This window comes from Melanostigma gelatinosum (assembly GCF_949748355.1).
Source record: "Melanostigma gelatinosum genome assembly, chromosome: 7".
Taxonomy (NCBI): domain Eukaryota; kingdom Metazoa; phylum Chordata; class Actinopteri; order Perciformes; family Zoarcidae; genus Melanostigma; species Melanostigma gelatinosum.
The window spans coordinates 371,263-389,153 of record NC_136640.1 but is presented as its reverse complement, the minus strand read 5'-3'; the positions used below and the strand labels follow the sequence as shown (position 1 = coordinate 389,153).

At 43.0% G+C, this 17,891-nt stretch overlaps 1 protein-coding gene across 1 annotated transcript in view; it reads left to right on the top strand.

The window, feature by feature from the left end:
• The window catches only part of lrch3 (leucine-rich repeats and calponin homology (CH) domain containing 3), a 36,384-nt gene extending 20,045 nt beyond the window's left edge, over window positions 1–16,339 (top strand). Inside the window, 7 exon segments of the mRNA XM_079272208.1 lie at window positions 1,864–1,917; window positions 4,986–5,016; window positions 5,106–5,219; window positions 8,332–8,417; window positions 9,607–9,744; window positions 12,126–12,203; window positions 16,072–16,339. Of these exon segments, the coding sequence (XP_079128334.1) occupies window positions 1,864–1,917; window positions 4,986–5,016; window positions 5,106–5,219; window positions 8,332–8,417; window positions 9,607–9,744; window positions 12,126–12,203; window positions 16,072–16,218 (648 nt within the window). The 3' untranslated portion in view covers window positions 16,219–16,339.
• The last annotated feature ends 1,552 nt before the right edge of the window (window positions 16,340–17,891 follow it).

The following is a 17,891-nucleotide window of genomic DNA, read 5'->3' as shown; positions in this document are numbered from 1 at the left end:
GACATGTAGAAACATACATCACAACCGACACATACATCACAACAGACACGTGCATCACAACAGACACATACATCACAACAGACACATACATCACAACAGACACGTACATCACAACAGACACGTACATCATAACAGACACGTACATCATAACAGACACGTACATCATAACAGACACGTACAACACGCATACATCACAACAGATGCATACATCACAACAGACACGTACATCACAACAGACACGTACAACACGCATACATCACAACAGACGCATACATCACAACAGACACGTACATCACAACAGACATGTACATTACAACAGATGTCACAACAGACACATACATCACAACAGACATCACAACAGACACATACATCACAACAGACACATACATCACAACAGACACGTACATCACAACAGACACGTACATCACAACAGACACGTACATCACAACAGACAACACAACAGACATGTACAACACAACAGACACGTACATCACAACAGACATGTACATCACAACAGACGCATACATCACAACAGACGCATACATCACAACAGACACATACATCACAACAGACACATACATCACAACAGACACGTACATCACAACAGACACGTACATCACAACAGACACGTACATCACAACAAGCAAGTACATCACAAGAGACACATACATCACAACAGACACATACATCACAACAGACACGTACATCACAACAGACACGTACATCACAACAGACACGTACATCACAACAAGCAAGTACATCACAACAGACGCATACATCACAACAGACACATACATCACAACAGACACATACATCACAACAGACACGTACATCACAACAGACACGTACATCACAACAGACACGTACATCACAACAGACACGTACATCACAACAGACATAACAACAGACACGTACATCACAACAGACGCATACATCACAACAGACGCATACATCACAACAGACACATACATCACAACAGACACATACATCACAACAGACACGTACATCACAACAGACACGTACATCACAACAGACAACACAACAGACATGTACAACACAACAGACACGTACATCACAACAGACATGTACATCACAACAGACGCATACATCACAACAGACGCATACATCACAACAGACACATACATCACAACAGACACGTACATCACAACAGACACATACATCACAACAGACACATACATCACAACAGACACGTACATCACAACAGACACATACATCACAACAGACACGTACATCACAACAGACACGTACATCACAACAGACATGTACAAAACAACAGACATCACACTTGACCACAACACATGACACATGGTCACGTCACATGACACTTGGTCACTTCACATGATACTTGACCACATCACATGACCACGTCACGTGACACGTGACAAGCTGCTTCAACAACTTCCTGCTGAATCATCCAACTGTTTTCAGCTTCCTTTATCTTCTTAGAAACGTTGTGTTTATTGTGTCATGTGCTTACACGTTGTAAACTAGTTCTACCGATTCTCCACTGTGTTCAATAAACCTGATCCAGGATCAGTCATACCAAGGCTCGACCCGGGACAGAAAACTATAGGATCGGGGATTTTGTGACTAGATTGAAAGAAAAACACCTGTCACAATGAACAGCGATACAACTTTGACTGCACGCGTTGTGTTGCACACACGGTTCTTATTAAACCGCCTTGACAACAATACCACTTTTTATTCTGGTTAAAAAAGAGAACTTATTTTACTCTCATCTGTCAGAATCAGATTGGTTGTGGTTGTTAAATCGATGTTTTAGCGCCCCCCCTCCACACATGTTCACCCTCACCTCGTGTCTGTCTGTCCATGTGTGTTCAGAATGTCTACCCCTCCAGACGCTCCACCCACACAGATGACTCCGCCCTCTTCAAGGTAAGAATTTGGCCACGCCCCCCAAAATCTACTAACGACAAAAGATTAAAAGGAAATCAGAACAAGCTGGCGTCAATCATTCGGATTTATGAATCGTCAGCACAGGAAACGGTACATAGCATTTCCTGTACCTGTTTCACAATAAAAGTCGCTGGAAAGCTTTAAAAAGTGACTTCTATTTTAGATGACCCCCCCTCGCATATCAGAAGGTAGTAGAAATAGTACAAAGGTACATACGTGTAGTAGAAATAGTACAAAGGTACAGACGTGTTGTCGAAATAGTACAAAGGTACATACGTGTAGTAGAAATAGTACAAAGGTACAGACGTGTTGTCGAAATAGTACAAAGGTACATACGTGTAGTAGAAATAGTACAAAGGTACATACGTGTAGTAGAAATAGTACAAAGGTACATACGTGTAGTAGAAATAGTACAAAGGTACATACGTGTAGTAGAAATAGTACAAAGGTACAGACGTGTTGTCGAAATAGTACAAAGGTACATACGTGTAGTAGAAATAGTACAAAGGTACATACGTGTAGTAGAAATAGTACAAAGGTACATACGTGTAGTAGAAATAGTACAAAGGTACATACGTGTAGTAGAAATAGTACAAAGGTACAGACGTGTTGTCGAAATAGTACAAAGGTACATACGTGTAGTAGAAATAGTACAAAGGTACATACGTGTAGTAGAAATAGTACAAAGGTACAGACGTGTAGTCGAAATAGTACAAAGGTACATACGTGTAGTAGAAATAGTACAACGGTATAGACGTGTAGTAGAAGTATGACAAATGTACAAACGGGCAGTAGAAGTATGACAAAGGTACAAACGGGCAGTAGAAGTATGACAAAGGTACAAACATGTAGTAGAAATAGTACAAAGGAACAATATGATAGTAGAAGTAGTACAAAGGTACAAACGGGTAGTAGAAGTATGACAACGGTACAAACTAGTAGTAGAAGTATGACAAAGATACAAACGGGTATTAGAAGTATGACAAAGGTACAAACGGGCAGTAGAAGTCGTAGAAATGTACAAACGGGTAGTAAAAGTGACAAAGGTACAAACGGGAAGTAGAAGTATGACAAACGTACAAACGGGCAGTAGAAGTCGTAGAAATGTACAAACGGGTAGTAAAAGTGACAAAGGTACAAACGGGAAGTAGAAGTATGACAAAGGTACAAACGGGTAGTAGAAGTATGACAAAGGTACAAACGGGCAGTAGAAGTATGACAAAGGTACAAACGGGAAGTAGAAGTATGACAAAGGTACAAACGGGCAGTAGAAGTATGACAAAGGTACAAACGGGAAGTAGAAGTATGACAAAGGTACAAACGGGCAGTAGAAGAATGACAAAGGTACAAACGGGAAGTAGAAGTATGACAAAGGTACAAATGGGCAGTAGAAGTATGACAAAGGTACAAACGTGTAGTAGAAATAGTACAAAGGGACAATATGATAGTAGAAGTAGTACAAAGGTACAGACGTGTAGTAGAAGCATGATAACGGTACAAACTAGTAGTAGAAGTATGACAATGGTACAAACTAGTCGTAGAAGTATGACAAAGGTACAGACGTGTAGTAGAAGTATGACAACGGTAGAAACCGGTCGTAGAAGTATGACAAAGGTACAGACGGGTAGTAGAAGAATGACAAAGGTACAAACAAACACGTTTTCTACCACTTCCTTTCTTGTCACTTTGATTGATTACCAATAACTACTTAAAGGTTGAGGTACATTAGAGACACTGGACAAAAGAGGTCACGTCTGCAGTGTGACGATGACGTCACCATAAACAATGATCTGACTGAATCTACATAAATCTGAATGATTTTGATGAGCGTGTTTCCTCTATAGTCTAACATCCCCACCTCACTCATCCATCAGCATCCTGTCACCATCACAATATTCACCTCCTGTGTTCGTCTGTTGTTTACTTAGGATCTGTAACAGGCAGCTTTCTGTCTGTCTGTCCACCTGTCTGCTGCGATCACCTGTCTGTTTGTCCACCTGTCTATATCGATTTTAATGTAGATTTTGATGTTTAAAAAATGTGAAAAGTTTCGATATTAATGATAACAATTAGTTTATATTGTAAATGAAAGTTTTTCATTATTAATACAATCATGATATAAAAACTAAATATGTTTCTTCTTCCTCTGTCAATCCTTCATGTTATCAACTTTGATTTTCTTCATTTTTGTTTTTATATTTTTATATTTGCCTTTTCTTCACTTTATCTTTAGTTTGCTCCTCCTATTTTACCTCTGTCTGTCCCTCTGTCTGTATGTGTGTCTGTCCCTCTGTCTGTGTGTCTCAGTGTGTGTTGGTGTTTGAGACAGACTTTAACACCAACACTATAAACAGATGTTCACACAGACAGGTTTGTGTCTTCAGTGTGTCAGCACTATTTATGTCACAGCGTATATTTGTGTTGTTATTTTGAAGTTTCTCATAAGAAAAGCTGAATGCATTATGGAGAATAAGTCACATGACTGATCAGCTGTTTCTGCAGATATTTATTATCTATTTAAAGTGAAGACGTCTCTCCATCTGTTTCTTATTCTGCTCTCTGTTTACTGGTAGATTACAGACGTTCATAAAGCCTACAGCGCCACCTTCTGACCAAACTATGCAGCCTGTTTATTGGACTGTTTTTAACGAGCTCCTCATAGAGACATGAACACAACACAGACGTCTGAGCTCTGTTTCTATTTGTATTTGAACCTTCATCTTTTATTTCTGCCACCTTCGATGTTTGTCTCTCTCTTTTCTCTGTGTGTGTCTCTCTGTCTGTCTGTCTGTCTGTCAGTGTTTGACTGGAGTGTCTGTAGAAGGCTGTCATTATCATGCTTCTGATAGCTCCACCTCCTGTCTGCTGCAGGTACTGCAACCTGCATGCTTTCTGTCTCTGTCTCTCTGTCTGTCTGACAATGTGCATGTCACACTGTTGAACAAAGCCATGTGCTGTTTTAAAGTGGACTTAAACGATGCCTCTTATGATATTCTCTGTATTCATGAATCATGACTTCCATAATGTTCTGTGTTGTGTCTCTTTAGGGGGAGGACAGAGCTGCTCTGTCTCCAACAGGTAAGACAATAGAGAAATGACTCCGTCCACTTTTAATGAAACCATTTCTATTTATTGATCGATTTGTTTTTCTTCTTTTCTTCTTCCAGCCAATCAGTCGCCTTCGTATCCCAGCTCAGGGGGCGTGGCCTCCTGTCGGACAGCCGGTCTGAGACCAGAGAGCTTCCTGTTTCGTCTTGGCCAGAAAGAAGAGAAGAGGAGAGGTGAGGTGTTCAGGTGCAGCCAGTGAGAGGAGGCTAATGTTCGAGGGATTGTCTCCACACGGCTCTCAATATGGCCGAGCCGGCAGCTAACTGTTTACCTGAGGGAGAGCCGGAGGGTCAGGACCTCACTAATTAAGACCTTTAGTGTGTCTGAAAGTAGGACAAAGGGACACAAGGTAGTACAATTATGACAAAGGAACAAACGCAAAATACAAGTAGGACAAAGGTACAAACACATAGTACAAGTAGGACAAAGGCACAAACACATAGTACAAGTAGGACAAAGGCACAAACACGTAGGACAAAGGTACAAATACAGTACAAGTAGAACAAAGGCACAAACATATAGTCCAAGTAGAACAAAGGCACAAACATATAATACGAGTAGGACAAAGGTACAAACACATAGTACAAGTAGGACAAAGGTACACACACATAGTACAAGTAGGACAAAGGTACAAACACATAGTACAAGTAGGACAAAGGCACAAACACGTAGGACAAAGGTACAAATACAGTACAAGTAGAACAAAGGCACAAACATATAGTCCAAGTAGAACAAAGGCACAAACATATAATACGAGTAGGACAAAGGTACAAACACATAGTACAAGTAGGACAAAGGTACACACACATAGTACAAGTAGGACAAAGGTACAAACACATAGTACAAGTAGGACAAAGGCACAAACACGTAGGACAAAGGTACAAATACAGTACAAGTAGAACAAAGGCACAAACATATAGTCCAAGTAGAACAAAGGCACAAACATATAATACGAGTAGGACAAAGGTACAAACACATAGTACAAGTAGGACAAAGGCACAAACATGTAGTACAAGTAGGACAAAGGTACAAACGCATAGTACAAGTAGGACAAAGGTACAAACACATAGTACAAGTAGGATAAAAGTACAAACACATAACACAAGTAGGACAAAGGTACAAATGCATAATACAAGTAGGACAAAGGTACAAACACATAGTACAAGTAGGACAAAGGTACAAATGCATAATACAAGTAGGACAAAGGTACAAACACGTAGTACAAGTAGGACAAAGGTACAAACGCATAACACAAGTAGGACAAAGGTACAAATGCATAATACAAGTAGGACAAAGGTACAAACACATAGTACAAGTAGGACAAAGGTACAAACACATAGTACAAGTAGGACAAAGGCACAAACACATAGTACAAGTAGGACAAAGGTACAAACACATAGTACAAGTAGGACAAAGGCACAAACATGTAGTACAGGTAGGACAAAGGTACAAACGCATAGTACAAGTAGGACAAAGGTACAAACACATAGTACAAGTAGGATAAAAGTACAAACACATAACACAAGTAGGACAAAGGTACAAACACGTAGTACAAGTAGGACAAAGGTACAAACGCATAACACAAGTAGGACAAAGGTACAAATGCATAATACAAGTAGGACAAAGGTACAAACACATAGTACAAGTAGGACAAAGGTACAAACACATAGTACAAGTAGGACAAAGGTACAAACACATCAAACACATAGTACAAGTAGAACAAAGGTACAAACACATAGTACAAGTAGGAGAAAGGTACAAACACATAGTACAAGTAGGACAACAGTACAAACACATCAAACACATAGTACAAGTAGGACAAAGGTACAAACACATCAAACAGATCAAACACATAGTACAAGTAGGACAAAGGTACAAACGCATAACACAAGTAGGACAAAGGTACAAACACATAGTACAAGTAGGACAAAGGTACAAATGCATAATACAAGTAGGACAAAGGTACAAACACAACACAAGTAGGACAAAGGTACAAACACATAGTACAAGTAGGACAAAGGTACAAACACATAGTACAAGTAGGACAAAGGTACAAACACAACACAAGTAGGACAAAGGTACAAACACATAGTACAAGTAGGACAAAGGTACAAACACATAACACAAGTAGGACAAAAGTACAAACACGTAGTACAAGTAGGACAAAGGTACAAACACGTAGTACAAGTAGGACAAAGGTACAAACGCATAACACAAGTAGGACAAAGGTACAAATGCATAACACAAGTAGGACAAAGGTACAAACACATAGTACAAGTAGGACAAAAGTACAAACACGTAGTACAAGTAGGACAAAAGTACAAACACGTAGTACAAGTAGGACAAAAGTACAAACACGTAGTACAAGTAGGACAAAAGTACAAACACGTAGTACAAGTAGGACAAAGGTACAAACACGTAGTACAAGTAGGACAAAGGTACAAACACATAGTACAAGTAGGACAAAGGTACAAACACAGTACAAGTAGGACAAAGGTACAAACACATAGTACAAGTAGGACAAAGGTACAAACACATAGTACAAGTAGGACAAAGGTACAAACACATCAAACAGATCAAACACATAGTACAAGTAGGACAAAGGTACAAACACATAGTACAAGTAGGACAAAGGTACAAACACAGTACAAGTAGGACAAAGGTACAAACACATAGTACAAGTAGGACAAAGGTACAAACACATCAAACACATAGTACAAGTAGAACAAAGGTACAAACACATAACACAAGTAGGACAAAGGTACAAACACATAACACAAGTAGGACAAAGGTACAAACACATAGTACAAGTAGGACAAAGGTACAAACACATAGTAGAAGTAGGACAACAGTACAAACGCGTAGGACAAAGGTACAAACACGTAGTACAAGTAGGACAAAAGTACAAACACGTAGTACAAGTATGACAAAGGTACAAACACGTAGTACAAGTAGGACAAAGGTACAAACACATAGTACAAGTAGGACAAAGGTACAAACACGTAGTACAAGTATGACAAAGGTACAAACACGTAGTACAAGTAGGACAAAGGTACAAACACGTAGTACAAGTAGGACAAAAGTACAAACACGTAGTACAAGTAGGACAAATGTACAAACACGTAGTACAAGTAGGACAAATGTACAAACACGTAGTGTGTGGTTCTTGTTATCACTTTAGACTGGGTGACTATATATCAGAATATGTGAAACATGTGGTTTCATCTGGATCTGGATCAATGGAGGATGCTCAGCCTCAGTTTGTGACTCCTGCCGTGTCCTCAGGTGATGCTGCTCAGACGCAGAAGGAGACTCCTGCTGCTCCTCCTTTGGTTGGAGAAGATGCTGAGGTGGTGGAGCAGCTCAGGAAGGTCGGTACCTCACAGTGAAACACATTGTTTAGGTCTCCATGAGGAACCACTGGACCTTCACAGTGTTCATGAACTGATCCTGAGGATTAACGAAGCTTCTTTACAACCTGTCAGGTCGTTGTTACAACACGATCAGTTTAGATCGGCTTCTACTGAGACCATGAAGAGTACTTTATAAATACATTGACTATTGTCCACACGTATGGTCGTACTATACATAATAATCACGAGTAATACGCTGGATATATAAGCAGTATTACAGTACACCTCTATGTATATTTGGTGGTACAGGGTCAGATGATTGAGGTTTATTTGTTCTGTCATATTTATCAGAGATGATTCAGTCTTTATTGCTCTGTTGGAGGAAGGTTTGGATTCAACCAGCAGCTCAACAAATGTCTCTTTACCAGAGTCACATGACATGTCTGTCTCTCTGTCTGTCTCTCTGTCTGTCTCTCATTCTGTCTGTCTCTCTGTCTGTCTCTCTGTCTGTCTCTCATTCTGTCTGTCTCTCTGTCTGTCTCTCTGTCTGTCTCTCATTCTGTCTGTCTCTCTGTCTGTCTCTCATTCTGTCTGTCTCTCTGTCTGTCTCTCATTATGTCTCTCTGTCTGTCTCTCATTATGTCTGTCTCTCAGTCTCTCTGTCTGTCTCTCAGTCTCTCTCTCTCTGTCTGTCTGTCTCTCATTCTGTCTCTCTGTCTGTCTCTCAGTCTCTCTCTCTCTCTCTCTGTCTGTCTGTCTCTCATTCTGTCTGTCTCTCTGTCTGTCTCTCTGTCTGTCTCTCATTCTGTCTGTCTCTCTGTCTGTCTCTCATTCTGTCTGTCTCTCTGTCTGTCTCTCTGTCTGTCTCTCATTCTGTCTGTCTCTCTGTCTGTCTCTCATTCTGTCTGTCTCTCTGTCTGTCTCTCTGTCTGTCTCTCATTCTGTCTGTCTCTCTGTCTGTCTCTCTGTCTGTCTCTCATTCTGTCTGTCTCTCTGTCTGTCTCTCATTCTGTCTGTCTCTCTGTCTGTCTCTCATTATGTCTCTCTGTCTGTCTCTCATTATGTCTGTCTCTCAGTCTCTCTGTCTGTCTCTCAGTCTCTCTCTCTCTGTCTGTCTGTCTCTCATTCTGTCTCTCTGTCTGTCTCTCAGTCTCTCTCTCTCTCTCTCTGTCTGTCTGTCTCTCATTCTGTCTTTCTCTCTGTCCAGAATATCGAGGCTCGTCTGAAGGTGTCGTTGCCTAGCGACCTGGGAGCAGCTCTGACAGACGGGGTGGTTCTCTGTCATCTGGCCAATCACGTGAGACCTCGGTCCGTCCCCAGCATCCACGTCCCCTCCCCCGCTGTTGTGAGTATGATTGTTGTTATTTCAGTGTGGCTGCCTTTGTGCTACAGAGCACACTGACTGTAATCTTGCAGGCTTCATCACATTCCTCGGGGCCAAAGTCCTCACAGCGCTGCCAACACCTGCGCAAAACATACATCCAAACGGGCGGCCTGATCGGGAATAGTGTGCTTTGACTTCGCCCAGCGGTTTTCCCGAAAAACAGAGCGAAATATCTCCATTGACTTGAATGGGGTTTCAGCTTGAAGAGAGCTAAAACAACACGTAACTTTGGGTCCATATTGAGTCGCCGTACTTTAACGTAGAACAATGATTGAAAGTTTAAAACGTGTTTCCAAATAGAAACGATCTCCGTCCACACGGCAACCATGGAAAACCAATATCACGTGACCATTCACGTACGCTGGGCATGCGCGTGGGTGACGGTGTAAACAGGAAGTAGATTGTTTGTTTAGTTAACACAAATAGGACAGAGTAATAAAGTAGTCTTTCATAATGAAAGCTCATGTTTGATACTTAATCTTCTCTAAAGTCTTCCTCTATGAACTCAAATAGACAGTTTTAGAAGTTTTATTTTTCAGACTTAGTTACAGCGCTGCGGGTCTTTCGCTCTCTCAGACATATCACATTTACTTTAAAATCAACACGTCAAGGTTGACTCGATTATGATCCATAATTGTGGTCAACACACGTCTCTCACTCGTTCCCTCTGTTGTCTGTTCCCACTCGTAGCTCTGCTGGTGGCTCAGCTATCTGTCCTGCTGGACAACGTTGACTGCTGACCGTGAGTTCAGACGTCTCCGTAGGTCTGATACCTCCGCTGGTCACGCTCAGACTTTACCTGAACAGCTGCCGGTAAAGACAACACGGTCAGCAGCACCTGTCATCAGTCGTCCATGTTGAGTTCAGCTGCTAGTCGATCGGTCATCAATGTTGTTTGAGAGCTTCCGGGTCAGGTGATAGGAGTGTGACCAATCAGGGAAGGACACGTCATGACTGCTAACAACCAATCGAGTAGTGAACGCGGTTGTGGGCGTCATCGTTTCTGAATGTATCCGTTTTCAACCGTCCACATGGAAACACAACCCGGAGTTTTCAAAGGTGTCAGCTTACGGTGCTCGAGACCTCCGTGTGGTGTGGACGCTCAGTGTGACCGGAGCAGAACATGTGAGTTTAACATGGAAACGCAGTAATGTGGACATGGCCTCAGTTTCAGGAAAATGTTGGGTCCGTTTCAGATGTTATAATGGGTGTGTATTGCATGGCTCGTTAAGTGCTAGAGTGATGACATCACGGTCAGAGTGGAGCAGAACATGGAAAGTATTCTGTGATTTTAACAAACAAATTGCTTCCAGTCCCACAATTTTTACTCTTTAAACACCATTTTTGGTCAAAAAGCTTGGAAATGTTGACAAGAACATCTCACAAGAAATTGATTTGTTGTCATACACACACACATGAAATGTAACTTCTGCATTTAACCCATCCCTAGCTTATTGGGACCAGTGGGCTGCTGAGGGCGCCCAGGGCGCAGTTAGGGGTTGAGTGTTTTGCTCAGGGATACTTCGGCACAGGACTGGTAGCAGCCAGGGATCGAACCGCCGACCTTGCGATTGCCGGACGACCCTCTCTCCCCATTGAGCCACGGCCGGCCCCGGCACAGACAGCGACATGAACTCCAACCAGCTGCTCCATTAAATCTCACCACTCATTTCTCAAAGAACGCAGACGGGACCAGTTTTGTCTGTTGCTCTCACATTATTAACACCACAAACATAAACAACACATTTGGCAGAGTCTTATCTCTTGTCTGTCTCTATGTCTGTCTGTCTTCTGTCTGTCTCTCACGCAAACACAAGTCTGTCATTTAATAACCTCTGTGTTTGTGTGTCAAACCTTATGATTCTGTCTGCTCTCACCCACCCAGCCCCACCCTTTCAAAATAAAAGCTCAGTGGAGTAACTGTATGTTAACATGAAGCTCAGAATGAGGTTCATGTTAACATACAGTTACATAACATACAGTTACTCCATGTTATGTTAAAACAGTAAAAATGTTAAGTTGAAGTTCAAAGATGTGTATCTCAGTACAGAGATGACGGAGCATCTGTGGACTGTCCATCATGAACACAAGGTTCAGTCCAAGAGCATGAATCTAAGATGCAGAAAAGAGAGAAGCGATATCTTAATGGAACCTCAACGACACTGCCGGTAACATCGGCGTGTAAATATATATTGCAACGTCTTCAGGCAGGATAAGCCACACTGTCAACATCTCTGGTGAAATGTTCTAGTTGTTGTTGTTTTACTGTCATCATTACTAAGGAGACATAGACCTGCTGTTAGTTACTATAATAACTCTGGTTCTACGTCTGTGTCCTGCAGCCTAAACTCACGATGGCCAAATGTCGACGAAACGTTGAGAACTTCCTGGAGGCGTGTCGTAGGATCGGCGTTCCACAGGTAACTTTCTCACACATGATTATACGTCACCTGTGATACCTGGTATTGATCTGATCAGACATTAGATACTCACATGTCAGTACTGAAGGCACCTGGTACCTCATTACAATGGATGGATGGACGGTGATGTCACAGGACACTCGTTTACCTCTTAAACTGATTCTTCTAAATTGATCAGGTGGGCGTGGCCTCACTCCTGTGTGACATCACTGTCTGCTCCTCTGCTTCTCCTCAACTAACAGCTTTCTTTCTTCTCTTTCATCTTCCTCACCTTTCATGAATCCTTTTTGTTTTTTATTATTCTGTCCATCTGTCCAAACATTTTGTCCTTCACTCCTCGACCCCCTCAGGACCGTCTCTGTTCAGTGGGGGAGGTCCTGGAGGGGGACAGCGGTGGCGTTTACGGGACGGTGGGCGTGTTGCTCACTATGGCTCCGCCCCCAACTAGCCCCTCCCCTCGAGTCCAGCTGGCTGGCTTCGCCCTCTTCTACCTGTCCATTATGTCGTTGCTGTGTGCCCTCTACGTTCACCTGGCACCGCACGTTTGAACCCCACCGATGTCTAGCACCAGATGTCTCACCAGTATTTACTTAGCACCCTGTCCAGAAGTATCTCAGTACACCAAAAGATCTCACTAATGAAGTAATAGTTAAACCACAGACTGTATATGAGAAGTGGACGTTATGAAGCCTCAAGCTCTGTGTTTTGTCTGTCGCCATCTTGTATTTTTTTAACAACCAGTGAACAGGAAGTGACCATATATGGACTGAGGAGGAGTGACGTAGAGACGCCGTTAACGTCTCTGGTGTCGACCTGTCAATCAGCGTGTAGCCCCGCCCTAAAGCATCCCCTGCTTTATGGTCTGTGTGACTCTAAATGGACCATAATATACTAAATGAACATCATGCTGTATTGAAGAAGACTTGAAACTAGAGATTGAGACATAAACTCATGTTTACAATGTTTACTGAGGGAATAAATCAAGAGAGAAGTAGAGTCATTTTCTCATAGACTTCTATACAACCAGAGGAGTCGCCCCCTGGTGGTCACTAGAGAGAATGCAGCTTTAACACATGAAGCTCTCAACCGCACACATCCATGATGTCATTGTTCTTGTGACCATCAGACTCAGAAACAAACCTTTCTTTGATGCTCCTGTGGGTCCTGGGGTACATCCCAAGTCTCTTATTTGTCATTTCCTCAACTTCCGGTTCCGAACTTCGCTCGAACAGGAAGTTGTTCTGCTCCGCCATATTGACGGCCGTCCCAAAGCTCTTATTAAGCTCTGAGAAGTGAGGATCGAGGAGGGAGGAGGGATCTGAGGAGCCGTGAGCGAGGAACCACGAGAACAGACTTCCAGGAAGTGTTTTAACGGCCGACACACCCCTCATTGTTCATCAGTCATGTGATTGGATGCTGCAGCCGATCGGACTGATGAGATTTTGTTCAACATGTAAACAGTGAAGACGATCACAGATTAAACTCAAGCTTCATATTTGATTAGGTTTCTGATTCAACATCTAGTTTAAATGATGTGGAAGAAGTCTCTCCCTATAAAACGCTCATCTAACTAATATCCTCCTTCATCAGTGGATCTCTGAGGAAGGGAGCTGCACATTAATGCAACAGAGGCTTCTTAGTTTGCTCCGCTGCTTTTAATGGATCACGTGTGTCTCACTTTACATGCATTTCATCAACTCCCGTATAACCCCCAGTATATGCGCATTAGACGACCGTATGTGACAGGAGCTGCCATGTTTTCCGGGGGAGTGGCAGTTTATCCAGCTCCCTTCACTGAGCCTGCGCTGGAGCAGGTTCAAGCTTATCGATGTGTTGCCATGGTGATTTTGCCGAACTTGCTTCGTGGAACCGAAAAGCCTGATCTACGTCATCTTATCCTGAAAAGTATCCGGCTAACTAAGTTAGACACGTACGTGGAACGGGGCCCAGGTCCTATGACCTCGTGCAGTCTTTTCGCTGTGAATCTAAACTCCTAAGTGCCAGCCATAGATAGCTGCTGCCATCTGTTGGCCAAAAGAAATCCAGGCAGAAAAAAAGCCTTCTGTTTCAGTGTGTTGTAAACTATATAACTCAATGCCAGTAGCACTTACAGTGATTCTGACGGTTTGGGAAGAAATTACAGTGTTTCCTTTCAATAAAGATTAAAACCATACATGTACTCCCAATGGTTCAATAAGAGCTGTGCAGTTTACTATTGGATAGGCGTTTTAGGCAAATTTTACAGGAGTGATAAGAGGTTAACTTGACTTATCTGGGACGAGTTGGTCTTTATTTGGGACTTGTTGACCGGGGACTAGTTGGTCTTTATTTGGGACTTGTTGATGTTGACCGGGCACTAGTTAGTCTTTATTTGGGACTTGTGGACATTGACCGGGGACTAGTTGGTCTTCATTTGGGACTTGTGGATGTTGACCGGGGACTAGTTGGTCTTTATTTGGGACTTGTTGATGTTGACCGGGCACTAGTTAGTCTTTATTTGGGACTTGTGGACATTGACCGGGGACTAGTTGGTCTTCATTTGGGACTTGTGGATGTTGACCGGGGACTAGTTGGTCTTTATTTGGGACTTGTTGATGTTGACCGGGGACTAGTTAGTCTTTATTTGGGACTTGTGGATGTTGACCGGGGACTAGTTGGTCTTCATTTGGGACTTGTGGATGTTGACCGGGGACTAGTTGGTCTTTATTTGGGACTTGTGGATGTTGACCGGGGACTAGTTGGTCTTTATTTGGGACTTGTGGATGTTGACCGGGGACAAGTTGGTCTTTATTTGGGACTTGTGGATGTTGACTGGGGACTAGTTGGTCTTTATTTGGGACTTGTGGATGTTGACCGGGGACTAGTTGGTCTTTATTTGGGACTTGTGGACATTGACCGGGGACTAGTTGGTCTTTATTTGGGACTTGTTGACCGGGGACTAGTTGGTCTTTATTTGGGACTTGTTGATGTTGACCGGGGACTAGTTGGTCTTTATTTGGGACTTGTGGACATTGACCGGGGACTAGTTGGTCTTTATTTGGGACTTGTGGATGTTGACCGGGCACTAGTTAGTCTTTATTTGGGACTTGTGGACATTGACCGGGGACTAGTTGGTCTTCATTTGGGACTTGTGGATGTTGACCGGGGACTAGTTGGTCTTTATTTGGGACTTGTTGATGTTGACCGGGCACTAGTTAGTCTTTATTTGGGACTTGTGGACATTGACCGGGGACTAGTTGGTCTTCATTTGGGACTTGTGGATGTTGACCGGGGACTAGTTGGTCTTTATTTGGGACTTGTAGATGTTGACCGGGGACAAGTTGGTCTTTATTTGGGACTTGTGGATGTTGACCGGGGACTAGTTGGTCTTTATTTGGGACTTGTGGATGTTGACAAGTTGGTCTTTATTTGGGACTTATGGATGTTGACCGGGGACAAGTTGGTCTTTATTTGGGACTTGTGGATGTTGACCGGGGACTAGTTGGTCTTTACATGTCATCACATGTGGAGGAGTCACATGATCTGTGGTCATGTGACATCACACAGCTGGAGGATTGTTATTTATTTAGTGTCATGAATTCTGTAGTAAGCTGTGTAATAACAGCAGGTTGTTATGTGAAGTAATATCTGACCTGTTATATTAAATAACATTGTTATATTGTCTAATATTTATATTATTTAACATTAATATAACATGCACATGTTATGTAACATAAATCAAAGTGTTTCTCTGAGTCTCTTTCCTTCATCAGTTCATTTTGTTTTTTCCATCCCTTTATGTTGCCATTGTTACCTTTTATTTACCATCCGTTGACCCGCCTCTCTCCGTCCCCGCCGTGTCTTCTTCTGTGGTTTCTTGTCTCTGTAGACTCAGCTGTGTCTTCCTCTACACATCCTGGAGGAGCGAGGGCTCCCTCAGGTGGGCGGGACCGTCAGCGCCCTGCTGGACCTAGCCCCGCCCAGACATCCCGTCTCCACGACGACAACTGTACCTGGCCCCCCCGCCGGCATGTAGACGCCACACCACCACCGCACGCGCTCAGTCCACCTCCTGTTATGCTCCTTAGTGTGTTCTGAAGGATCTGACGGAGAAACTGGTCCGACTCTCAGCTAGAAGATCAAAGTGGTCTTTTTCAGTAAGTTAAAGGGTCTTAATGAGGCTGTTTAAGGGTCTCAGTGAGGCTGTTTAACGGTCTTAATGAGGCTGTTAAAGGGTCTCAGTGAGGCTGTTAAAAGGTCTTAATGAGGCTGTTAAAGGGTCTCAGTGAGGCTGTTAAAGGGTCTTAATGAGGCTGTTAAAGGGTCTCAGTGAGGCTGTTAGAGGGTCTCAGTGAGGCTGTTTAAGGGTCTTAAGAGGCCGTTAAAGGGTATCAGTGAGGCCGTTTAAGGGTATCAGTGAGGCTGTTTAAGGGTCTCGTGAGGCCGTTAAAGGGTCTCAGTGAGGCTGTTAAAGGGTCTTAATGAGGCCTTTTAAGGGTCTCAGTGAGGCTGTTTAAGGGTCTCAGTGAGGCCTTTTAAGGGTCTCAGTGAGGCCGTTTAAGGGTCTCAATTAGGCTGTTAAAGGATCTCAGTGAGGCTGTTTAAGGGTCTCAGTGAGGCTGTTTAAGGGTCTGTTTAATTAAGGGTATCAGTGAGGCTGTTTAAGGGTCTCGTGAGGCCGTTAAAGGGTCTCAGTAAAGCTGTTAAAGGGTCTCAGTGAGGCCTTTTAAGGGTCTCAGTGAGGCTGTTTAAGTGTCTGTTTAATTAAGGGTATCAGTGAGGGCGTTTAAGGGTCTCAGTGAGGCTGTTTAAGGGTCTCGTGAGGCCGTTAAAGGGTATCAGTGAGGCTGTTTAAGGGTCTCGTGAGGCTGTTAAAGGGTCTCAGTGAGGCCTTTTAAGGGTCTCGTGAGGCTGTTTAAGGGTCTCAGTGAAGCTGTTAAAGGGTCTCAGTGAGGCCTTTTAAGGGTCTCAGTGAGGCTGTTTAAGTGTCTGTTTAATTAAGGGTATCAGTGAGGGCGTTTAAGGGTCTCAGTGAGGCTGTTTAAGGGTCTCGTGAGGCCGTTAAAGGGTATCAGTGAGGCTGTTTAAGGGTCTCATGAGGCTGTTTAAGGGTCTCATGAGGCCGTTAACGGGTATCAGTGAGGCTGTTTAAGGGTCTCGTGAGGCCGTTGAAGGGTATCAGTGAGGCTGTTTAAGGGTCTCGTGAGGCCGTTAAAGGGTATCAGTGAGGCCATTTAAGGGACTCAGTGAGGCTGTCTAAGGGTCTCAGTGAGGCTGTTAAAGGGTCTCAGTGAGGCTGTTTAAGGGTCTCAGTGAAGCTGTTAAAGGGTCTCAGTGAGGCCGTTTAAGGGTCTCAATGAGGCTGTTAAAGGGTCTCAGTGAGGCTGTTAAAGGGTCTCGTGAGGCTGTCTCAGGGTCTCAGTGAGGCCTTTTAAGGGTCTCAGTGAGGCTGTTAAAGGGTATCAGTGAGGCTGTTTAAGGGTCTCGTGAGGACGTGTAAGGGTCTCAGTGAGGCTGTTTAAGTGTCTGTTTAATTAAGGGTATCAGTGAGGCCGTTTAAGGGTCTCAGTGAGGCTGTTTTATTCTTCTTGTTTTACATTAATCTCCTCGACACTAACTTTTATTTATTGATCTACTGAACATGCTGAAGGATGGAGAACACGTCAAACTAAGATATTCAGACATTAAACAGAAATTATACATTAAAAA